We start from the raw sequence: 12,324 nt of genomic DNA, 5'->3' as shown, positions 1-12,324 counted from the left end.
TTAAGTGGCTGCAAAATAGTCCCTCATACAAACAATTTAACTTCTATTGACTGTTTACATTGTTAGCAGTTTATCCCTCTTAAAAATAAGATTGAGGTAATTTGATGGAAAAAAATCTTTGAAGGTCTTCACATATATCACCAGATAAAACCTTCTATTCAAAGGGAATATTAAATGGCTTTTCAGATAGCAGCTACTGTAGTGTTGTCACCAGGGAAATGAGTATTTTAGAAGTATCATCCAAGATCCCAACCACCATTACACATTGTGATGTAAATCTGCTGATCCTTTTAGACTTGGATTATATTTTTATCGGTTTACATAGCTCTTTTGAAAAGCATGTTATTTCCTCCTGTTCTTTAAAGTTTGTTAAGAAAATGGTTCTATCATATTCCATTGTTGCCTATGTAATACATTGTTGGACACTTAAACTGTAGATTAGGCTATAATTAGTATCATTTGTTCATAAATCCTTGTGAAAAATCTATGAGTACTGCTTTACATTAAAATCTCTAGTTTTATTGGTAAACCAAAGTGGCATATTAGTAACATTATCATTTTCAGTGTGAAGTATTTTTTACATGAACTTAAATGTTTAGAATTTAAACACCATTCCCTAAGAGATTGCTCTATTTGGCTCCCTGAAAAATTCTACAGGAAATCACCAATCCCAAGTCTTGCCTCTGATTTTTGGGATGACACTTTTGTATTTGTTTAATTGCTAATATTCTTTGAAAAGTGTCAAGGCCACCAAGAAACTAAAGTCATTCGATTTTTATGGGCCTCAGTTTTCTCATCAGTTTCTTTTAGCTCCTAGGTGCTATATCACTGGAAAGAATGAGTAGTATGGAATAAAAAAGTTAATAAATGAGTATATTTCTGATAATGGTCTGGTATGTGTGTTCAATATACTTCATCGGACTAACATGGATTCTAAGTGACCCATGTAATAGACTAGAAATCTAAATCTAATCTTGAAGTAAAATGACTGATGAGCTGTGTGATTTAATGGTCCAAATTTTCCACCAAAATGCTTGGTATATTTGGCATCCAAAGCACAATTTAGTGATTTCCCAAAATCCTGACTGTTCTATTACTTTTTATCTTAATGATAATGGAAAAGGACAAATATGCTTTAGCACCCACTTGGTGGGAGGGGTAAGAACAGGGATTGACTCTATAGAAAAAAGAAATAATATAGATTAAGGTTTGCACTTAACAAGACCTGTCCTTTATAGCATAACAGGTTTCTACAGCCAACTGCAATAATTTTAGTTTCATCCTTTGTCAGATATGTTGGCACATTTCTTTGCTATTTCCCTTCTTTTTAGAAATTTATTACCTCATACTCCTGTTTCTACTTGACGTTTCTCGCAGCTTGGTACTATTCCTTTAATTTCAGCCCAGGAATTGAAATATAAATGCACAGCTCTGGGCCCTCTCTCCATCCTCATTCCTGTATTTAATTAAGATTGCAGCAAACTACCAACCTAACTCCAAGAATAGAAACAAAAAATACATTGTATCTTTTCAAGTTGCTCTAAACCCATATGGAAAAGTGGATTGGCACCTAATACCTGACCTGAGTAACAGAATTAGTGTGAAGTGTGTAAAAATGTTGAAAAATAAATTATTTTCCTTTTCTGGCTATAAATATAAAATTCATCTGTCTTCATCTATGATAGGGATTTGGCAAACTTGTCCTACAAAGAATCTGATAGTATTTTGAGCTTTGTAGGCCTTGCACAACTGCTTAATTCTGCCATTGTAGTGCAGAAGCAGCACATGTAAAGGTATGATTGTAGCTCTGCTGTACACTTTTACTTACTAGGAAGATGTACTTTTTGTCCCATATTCTATGACAACTCATAATTAAGTTCAAACTGGGATAATGATGCTCAGCATAGTGCTTGGCACATAATAATAAGCACTTGGAAAATATCTAGTCAGTGAACTGAGTTTTGTTTTACATGCACCAGTATTTTTGAGAAAAAATATTTTTTCTGTTATGAAAGTTGAAAAAGCATAATTCAACATTTGACTAAGAGCCAGGACATCTAGCATAGGTCCACTGCAGATTATGTATGACCTTGGAAAATAATTTTACATTTATATCACTGTTTCCTCATCTGCAAAGTAGAAAAATGTATTTACAGGATGTTATGGGAATATTTCTTTCAAAAGGTTAGAAATTCTACAAATGTAAATTCTTAAAAACAACATTAATTGCAGGAAGAAAACCAGGAATTAGACACAAAGAAGTTCCTTATTAGGTTACTTATAAAAATGCATGTTGAAGGAAATTGAATTTTCCATCATACCTTTATAATGTTTGAAGGCAGAATGATTATTTTGTATTGAGTTTTTGATCTAATTAGCAACAAGGTGTCTAGCTTTACTCTCTAGCTTCCTTTTGCTTTGACCCTGACATTGAATTGGCCAAGACCAGAACTTAGGTTTTCCAGTGCAGAGTTTACTGATCTCAAGTTACCATATTTTAAACATACTTATGCATACCAACTTGAAACTAGACTACTGTTGCTGAGCTCAGTTTTTAAAATGTGAAAAGGGCAGATCCTGATTTTTGTTTCAGCTGTGCCAAGGAAGAGTTATGCTGTCTCTTTGGGGTTTCTACAATTAAAAAAATTAAGCACACTGTTAAAAACTGTTACTTGTAAAGGATGTGTTATTGCTATAGTTTTGTATGTGCTAAAGAGAAAGCTGTTTAATGTGTCTCTAAAATTTAAAATATACAGTAACTTCAAACTCTCATTGTGCAATTGGTTTTATAAGTAACATTTTAGATCATCTTTGTCAGTTACACTTGTCTTTAAGACTTGAACAGTACAGACTTTTTGCTAAAGTTCTGTGCAAGATATAAAACTTATAAATTTAACCAAATAACCTGTCAGCCATAGTTAGCTGCTTTTCTTTTTGACAAATGGACTCCTGGGAACCATATGAGCTGTACAAATACTGTGTTTAATACATACATTTGTATTTACTATCATATCACATTATGAATATTTTATCCTTTCATACTGTATTCCAATTGAAATAAAACTTAGTTTCCAAAGATAATATAAACAAGGCATTATTTAAAACTAGACTTGCTTAGCTTATTTTTAAACATCTTTAATATAAAATTTTGAACACTCAAATGCCACTGTTTCTAAATTTCAGTGACTAAAAAGTAGAAGTACATAGTATGATGCCTCATACTCTCCTTCCCAAAACAGGCTGGATTGTATCTATTTGATTTATACACTGTGACTTTTTCCTGCTGTTTTCTATCAACCTTAATTGTGAAAAATGGTGCCGTGTTGCCCTCTTGATATTATTTTGGAGATCAGTTAGGTCTTAAAGCATCCAGATGCATATAGTTCTACACATATCTGTAGAATTAGCTCACTAAGGTCTGCTCTGCAATATTTTTAATTGACTTACATGTTCTGTGGGAAAAGAAGAATCATAAAAAGTCTTTGCAGTTGCATTCCTCTCTTCACTGGGCTCTCCCCTGGGATCTGGATGGATACTCCAGTTATTCAAAGTGTCAGCAACTCTGTTAATGCTGCTCGTATCTGATTGACAAAGAGGAAATGGCAACAACTGAATTTAATTCTCTAGGCACTCATTTTAGTGACTGAACTTTCTCTCTGATCCTATGCTTTTGTATTTAAAAAGCAACAATTTCAACTTTCTTTTTATTATGAATCTTAGTTTTCCTAGACTTTCCTCTTAGATACTAAGCATTTCATTTCACAATAACTATAACTATAATTTCACATCAAAAGTAAGATGGTATAAACACCTTCTAAAATAACCCCTAAAATGCTTTTTTTTCCAGATTACTACATTGCCCACTCATGTAAACATTTATAAAATGATCATTTTAGTAATGCTAAAGTTTGAACAAGCTCAGCACCAGATTGATAAACTGTATTTGAAGAAATTGGTTGCAGTAACAAGCCCCCAAAAAGGTTGTTTAAAATAAGAGGTCAGTGGACATTGGTAAATAGGTTAAACAAATCAACTATAAAAATTGAAAGATACAGTGTGTTTAATGAGTATTTTACAAGTTGAATTTCTATAGAATGTTAGACGTTTCTCCTTCTATCTTACGTCACTGAAACATAACGTAGAGGAAAGGACCTCTGAGAGAATAAAAGGTGTTACATCAGACCCTAAAGCAGCAATTGACTGACTCAATAGAATCCGAAGTAATCTTTTATTATATTAAAAAATGACAGTTTGGGAAATGAGGTTATACAGTATTTTGGTATTTTCTATTTTTCCCCACATTACTTCCCACTGGTACTAGTAAACAAGTGTAATTTTTTTGGTTTTAACCGCCCCCCCAAATGTTATTTTAAAAATTTTCTGAGTTTGCTCTTTAAAAGAGGCCTGTTAAATCTGAAATCATGAAAAGATTTCCATAATACACATTTCTTTAATGGGTCTAAATGTACACTGTTAAACCCACAAAGTTTCCTTTAAAAAAATCTAAGAATGTCCTTCCGAATGTGCTGGCACATGCTTGTAATCCCAGCAATTTAGGAAAAGGCTGAGGCAGGCAGATGCAAGTTCAAGGTCAGCTTGGGCAATTTAGCAAGACTCCATCTCAAAATAAAAAAAGGGATAGGAATATAGCTTTGTGGTAAAGTGCCCCTGGATTCAATCCCTAGTACCAAAAACAAACAAAAACTTAAGAATGTCTTTAACACCCTGACAACTTATTTTCTTACCTGGTTCAATATCCTTTCTGTCATCATCCATACCAACTTTTTTGCAAAAAGTCATTGAAATGCTCTTTTTGTTTTCTGATGGACCTACTGGTTTCTCTGTCAGCAACAAAGGAATGCTAGAAGTTGAAGTGCTCACTGTTTGACTTTCAATTTGATTTACTTTTGACCAAGGACCAGGGTCTAAAAAATTCGTGTACACTGGAGTTTTCTCAGTTTTTTTATCTGAAGTGAAAAGATCAAAGGTTGACCTTCCACTTCTGTTTACTAAATCTCCAGATGGCTTTATGTGAAATGAACCTGATTCTTCCAGCTGACCTTCACTGTACATTTTCCCTGAAACTATGCCATTTAATGCCTCTGTTTTCTCTGTATTATTTAACAATGTATGCTGTGTTTCAGTAACATTTACAAAATGGAAGAGGTCGTTTCTTGCGGCTTCAGTTATCTGATTCTCCTCAATCTGACTCTCATTGGAAAACTGTATTTCCTTGGAAGTTTTCATATGAACATCAGTTTTGAAATCTTTGGCTTGTGAAGCATGACTATTCTCATCATTAACCTGAAGATGGGAAATGGTGATATTGTTTCCTAAGTATCCCAAACAATTCTTAAATTGACAGTTTTGCATATCATTCATATCTTTCCACACAGCTCTTTCTCCAGGGCTTGAGTTGGATTTCACCATTGTAGGTGTAATATTAATACTGTTATCTGAATTCTTAAGCGTTTTCAAATTATCACCTAAGGCAGCAGACGAAATGAGATGGTTGATTACAACATCACAGGGAGGAATAAGTTCAGGTTTCTCTGAAGTATCATGACATATTTGCTGAACATTTGAAGTTGATGTAAAAGGTAATATGCTGTACTCACCTTTTTTATTTAACAGTTGTATTTGTTTTATTTCACACTGTTTATCATCTAAGGTAACATGACTTGAATCCTGAAATCTATATTTCTCACACTGACCAGAATTCAAGTTTATATCTAGAGATGAATCCAAATCTGTTTTGGTTTGGTCACTATTTGTAATTTTCTTCTCTGTAGCATTTTCTTGAGTCTCTAGGTGCAATCTGAATTGTTGTTCGAATGGTTTACTTTCAGAAATATCTCTTTTATTCCTATTGCAAGCCATCTCATTTAAAACACTGTTAAAAGAGGCTCTGTTATTTTCAGTTTCCAGATGTACACCTGTGTGATGAAGATCTAATCCTTCTGTTCTTTCTAAGGGTATTTTTTTGGTGTCTGTTGATAGATCCACCACTAAAAAAAGATTATTTGGTGCTTTAAATTCTGTACATTCATTGTCTTTTTCCAAGCCTACCTTGTCTTTTATTTCTGCAGTAACTGATTTTCTACAGTGAGTAACATTCACTGTTTGTTCTTGACTAATTACATCTTTATCTAGGCAGAGAGCTTTGCTTAGGGAGATTTCACTTTGATTTTCATCCTGAGATACAGTAGTATCAATTTCATTCTTGAAGCTTTTTTTGAAAAGCTGTAAACCTGTCGTGATGAAGACACAGTAAAATTTTATATTATATACTAATGCCTGCTTTTATAAAACATATGTGTCACCTGTTTTTGTAAAAACATTTATCCTTAAATATTTTACTGACCAATAATTATAAAAACATAATAATGTCAATTTATATAAATACTGAGTTTCCCTTTATTAGAACAAGCATATATGTAGATGCTACATATTCAGCTTTACCCTATTAAATTTTTATTACACAACAGCAAAAGTATTTTTGTTTTAAAGGGGAAGTAAGCTGGGGTGCTACAACAGGGTTTTTATTTCTCTTGTCTGTTGTTTGGGCACATAGTACAATCTTATAAAACACATAACTGGTAAACAATCTATTCTGACAAGTTATACTCCAATTTTTATTATACCCTGTCCAGCAATATTGTGAAGAAAAAGCTGCCTTTTTCGAGTCTGACACTTATCACTTTTTTATTCACTGCCCTGTAAATATTTTTAAATTCTGGAAGAGTTCCGAGCAAATGAACAGAATACGTACTTAACCAAGATATCAATTTTATTCCTCTATGTTCTACCCATAGATAACAAATCTTAAGTATAAGATAAAATAATCTAGAACTAAATTTAAGGACTCAAAGGGCTTTTTTAGTCCATTCTTTCTACAACATCTCCACCAAGTGGTGGTTCACCTTCGATCAGTACCATCTTTAAACAACTCTTTTCAAAATGGAAGCATTAGGAAATCATTTCAGTAGTTAAGGAGGGTCATTTGAATTAAGAAAAGTATACTAGTCAGTCATCAGAAAGCTATTGGTGACCCAGAAAACATTCTCAAAGAAATGAACGCAAAACAAGAATGCAAAAATGGTTTAAGGAATAAGAAATGAGGAGAGGCTAAAATAGTACCTTTTCTCAAAACTACTGATAAATATTTACTATACAGAATAATTTGAAGGATGCTTGTTTTGTTGACATATGCAAATGAAAAGACTAAACTACATGGTCCTCAAAGCAAAGACTACAATCACTATTCCCCCCAATTCCACAGGGGCCCCTGCATGGTGCTTTAGCGGATCCTTTGTGGAAAAAAAAAAATCTCAATATATAGGCTAGAATTAACCTTAATTTTAAGGTTACCGTCTGTAATGATTTCTTCTAGTAGGTCTTTATTTTCCTTCTCCTCTCTGTATTTAGTATCTGAATAAAAACTCTTAGTATTTTCTTCCATTACTTCTTGCCCAGAATCGTATTTCTGTATGATGGTATTTTCTGGTTTTTTGGTTATTTCACTGTTTTCATGATTGATTTCTGGAACATTCTAGTGTAAAATGAAAGAAAGTCCTTTAATGTAAAAAAAATTGTTAAGTATAAAACATTTGAACAAACTTTGTTGAGAGAAGCGGAATCTGTATTTCAATTCAACTACTCAGCAATTTCTATTTGAAAATGGGACAAATTATTTTATAGTATTTAAATAAAATGGAAACCTTTAAACATGTTACATACTAAGGAGTTCCAACCTTACCAGGAAGACACTGAGAAGTCACTGAAGGACTTTAAACAAGGAATAAAAAACATGATCTGATCAGAAAGATTTAGCCAGAATAAAGAATGGATTAATGTCCCCAAACTTCATTCACTGAAACCAGCTATGAGAATGCTTACAACTCAGTGAGTACACCAAAATATTTCCTACAAATACACTGATGTTTCTACTTTATTTTTAAATTTTTTTTAGTTGTCGATGGACACAGTACCTTTATTTTACTTTTTTATGTGGTGCTGAAGATGGAATCCAGTGCCTCACACGTGCTAGGCAAGTACTGCACCCCTGAGATACAATCCCAGCCCATGCTACTCTATTTTTAAAAGAAATTTTGGCACAAACCACTAGTCAGATTTCCATGAATCACTGATAGGTTGCACTTAGAAATATGAAAAACACTAAATAAAAGGGAGACAGTACATGAGACAGAGATGCATCAGGAGCGTGCCACAGTAGTCCAGGTGATCCCAGGATAGAGGAAGAGGAATGAATAAATACACTCTTCAATTATTTATGAAGTAATGGCAATAAGATTTGGTCAATATTTAGTTGTACAGGGTTGAGAGAAGATTACTCAAAAAGTGCACATTTTATAACTAGGTGACTGGGATGTCACTGAGCTACTAGAAAGCAGGAGTAGCAGAATTGATGAAAATATGAATCCAGTTTGAACCTGCTGAATTGGAAGTTAGTAATACAATACAGTATGTATTGTGATATGTAATAAATTTTAGATGTATGAATGTGAGCTTAAGAGATAAAAATGACCTGTAAATGTAGGTCTGAAAATGAGTGGCAGGTACACAGCAATTGAAGATGTGTACATTGACTAGACTTCACAGAGAGGGTATTTTGAGGGGGGAATAAAAAGGACAAAGGATAAAATGCTGATGAATGTTTCCAAGGGAGAGACAGAGGAAGAGACTTTTAAAAAGGAGATTGAGAAAAATAGTATGGTCGTTACCAGAAACTCTGTGGTTGGGTAAATATGGGTGCACATCCTGATTTCCTTTTATGTTAGTTTTGAGATCCTAGAAGGATATTTTTAGTATGTATGAATAAACAAAATTTGGCATATCCATACAATGGAATACTATTCCACCATAAAAAGGAATGGAGTTCTAATACAGATTACCAAAGGATGAAGCTTGAAAACATGCTAATTGAAAAAAGCTAGACATAAGAAGATAAATACTATATGATTCTACTTACATAAAATATGCAGAATAGCAAATTAAAGTTAGAAAGTAGATTAGAAATTACTAGAAATGGGGTAAGGGGAGCATGGGGACTTACTGTTTAATGGTTACAAAATTCTGCAGCCATTCTAAAGCCCTCTAGATTCCATATTCAATGCTTTGCATTTCTGATTTTTACTCATATTATTCCATCAGTTGAAATACCACCCCATCTATAAAATACTCTTATTTTTGACAACTCAGCTAAAAAATGTCCTACTATGTAAAATCTGCTTTAGGCAGCTCCTCCTGAAGGGGTTTTGGGCCATTACTCTACTCCAGATCTGCTGCTATTTTGGCACTTTTCACACTACACTATAATTACTCATTGGCCTGCTTTTCCTGCTACATTGGAAGTTCCTTGGAATACTATATGTGTCTTCTTCACTATAGTCCCATAATCTTCCACAGTGTGTGGCATATAGGAAATATTAAGCAGATATTTAGTGAATAGGTACATAGATAAAAGAATGAAGAAAAGGAAATGTTAACAAGCACAAGTTTTGATAACAACTTTCTGAAAAGAATGTATACTACAAAAATAAGAACATTTGCTTTGAGGACTAATCACAAGCTCTTTAAGATAGTACACTTTCTTAGAACATTTAATATCTAGGATTTTTAAAATTCATACTTCTTGTCATGCTAGTGTAACTGGTCCTTTACTGGCTTTCCCACTATACATTACTAGAAAACTAGATAAAATGTTTGAAAAAGATTTTTCAGAAAATGAACTACACACAGTAAGACCTTTGTGAGAGGAGGGAAAAATGAGGCTTTGTTAGTTAGCTTTCTATCACTGTGACAAAACACTGGAGAAAATTAACTTAAAGGATGAAAGATTTGTTTTGGTTCCTGGTCTCGGAGATTGCAGTCCATGGTTGCGTGGCCCCATCACTAAGGTCTGTGGTGAGGCAGAATATCATGGTGGGGAAGGGAGCACACAGCAGAACAGAGTTACTCACCTCATGGCAGCTGGTAAAAGGAGATGGGGAAAGGGATGAGGATGAGAAGGGAAGGGAGAAGAGGGGACAAGATATAACCTTCAAGGACAAAACCTAGTGACCCATCTCCTCCAACTAGGCCCCGCCTTATGAAGTCTTCACACTTCCCAACAGCACCACCAGGTGGATATCAAGCCTTCAACACATAAGTCTTTGGAGGACATTCTAGATCCAAATTATAACAGAGATGAACCCTACCATTCCTCAAGTTTACTTCCTGGGATATTTTTTTGCATCACAGCACAAGGAAGTGGGGAGCAGCTGCAAATCAAGGTAGTCTTGCTGATTTGAGAAGAGAGATCCCAGAGATCAGTTAGGAGAGGATGAGGTGGTTGTAATTTGTGAGGCAAAATACTAGATAAAGGAGCTCTGCAGAAAAAGAGCTCTAGAAAACTGCATGGTCTGTCGTGGAAATGTGTGGAGTAAAAAGCTCATCAAGATTTACAGGGAGCTGTAGGTTGAACAGTCCCCAAAGCTCTCATAAGTCTGGGTAAAGTCTGAGTTCCGACCAGCCTTGGAAAGACCTTATTGAACACCTGGGGGCTTCCTGCAGAGGCCCCAGCAGGATCATACCTTCTGGTAAGTATGAACTAGCCTTAAAGAGAAGAGCTACACTAGAGTCACCCTTAAGTTTAAAACAAGTCTCAGAAGGAGACTTGCTTCTCTGCAATTAATTTGAGTGTCTGATAAAAACCAAGTCTTAAAGGCAACAAAATCTAGCACTCAGCAATGTAAAATTCAAAATGTTCTCATGAATAAAAAAATTACTACAGAAATAGGCATGAATTTTTTGCTTGTTATGTAACTTTTTATAAAGCAATAAAAACAAATACAGAAATGACAGAGATATAAGTTAGCAAAGAAACCTTAAAACAGTTACTCTAAATGTTCGAGGATAAAAAATATGAACACACAGAGAAAAATTAAAGATACCAAAAAAGAATCAAATGTAAATTCTGGAGAGATATATAGTATCTGAAATAAAAACTTACTAGACAGGCTTAATAATAGCTGCTTAGGTATTTTGAAAGATAAATGGACTTCAGAACATATTAATGAGTATAATAATATAGAGAGACAAAAAAGACTGAAAAAATTTGCAGAAAAGTTTTAGTAACCTGTGGGACAACCTTAAGCAGTCTAACATATATACATGAAGTTCCACAAAAGAAGAGGGGAACACAATGAAATAACTAAAGAAACAATGACTTAAAATCCTCCCAAGTTGATGAAAACTATAACCTTCATCTACAGATGCAAGAAATTCAGTAAGTTCCAAACAAGATATGTTCAAAGACCATACTAAGGTACATCATAATCAAATTGTTTAAAAACAGTCATGGAAGAGCAATATTAAAGGCACCCAGAAGTTAAAGACACTTATAAACAAAGGGTATAAATACAAGAATTGTCCTAGACTTCCTGCCAAAAGCAATGCAAGCAAATAAACAGTGAATTTAAATCTCCCATTATTAATTAATGAAAGAAAAAAGAACCTGTCCACCTGGAATTTTATATTCCATGAAAAAATCATTTAAAATTAGGGAAAAATAGGCACTTTTTCAGAGAAACAAAAGCTGAGAGAATTTCTTAACAGCAGTTATATACAAGAAGAAACATTAAAGAAAGTTCTTTGGGTTGAAGGAACATTATGATACCTGGTAGAAAACTGGCACACATGGGAATGAAGAATGACAGAAATGACAAGGGTAGGGGATGCATATAAAAGACAATCTAATATTTTCTTCTTTCTTTCTGTGTGTGTGTGTGTGTGTGTGTGTGTGTGTGTGTGTGTTACTGAGAACTGAACCCAGCAGCTCTCCACCACTAAGCCACACCCTTTACATTTTGTATTTATTGAGACAGGGTCTTACTAAGTTGCTGCAGCTAGGCTTCAAATTGTGATCCTCCTGCTGACTCAGCCTCACAAGTGGCTGGAATTACAGGTGTGTGCCACCATGCCTGGCTAATTTTTACTTCTTTAGCAGGTATCTAACTGTTTAAAGTAAAATTCTAAAAAATAAACTAAAATGAAAAAAAGTATTAGGACAGGCTGTATAACAAGTAGAGTAGCCTGTTATGGTGGCACATTCCTGTAATCTCAGCAACTAGGGAGGCTGAGGCAGGAAGATGGCAGCTTATCCAGCCTCAGCAACTTAGCTAGGCCCTAAGCACTTAGTGAGACCCTATCTCCAGATAAAAAATAAAATAAAAAGGGCTGGGGATGTGATTCAGTGGTAAAGCACCCCAGGGTTAAGTTCCCAGTACCAAAAAAATAAGAAAATGAAAAAGAAGTTTGTGT

The 12,324-nt window shown here is 34.3% G+C and overlaps 1 protein-coding gene across 1 annotated transcript in view; it reads right to left on the bottom strand.

Moving 5' to 3' along the window:
- Positions 1–12,324, bottom strand: part of CCDC73 (coiled-coil domain containing 73) — a 192,696-nt gene that overhangs the window by 1,366 nt on the left and 179,006 nt on the right. The window contains exons 15-17 of the mRNA XM_079103074.1: positions 7,372–7,552; positions 4,746–6,251; positions 3,448–3,581 (exon numbers count right to left, since the gene is read on the bottom strand). Coding sequence (XP_078959200.1) covers positions 3,448–3,581; positions 4,746–6,251; positions 7,372–7,552 — 1,821 coding nt within the window. The remainder of the gene's footprint in view (positions 1–3,447; positions 3,582–4,745; positions 6,252–7,371; positions 7,553–12,324) is intronic.

Source organism: Sciurus vulgaris, assembly GCF_902686455.1.
Source record: "Sciurus vulgaris genome assembly, chromosome: 11".
Taxonomy (NCBI): domain Eukaryota; kingdom Metazoa; phylum Chordata; class Mammalia; order Rodentia; family Sciuridae; genus Sciurus; species Sciurus vulgaris.
Note: the sequence above shows the minus strand (reverse complement) of the source record. Positions and strands in the feature narration are given on the sequence as shown.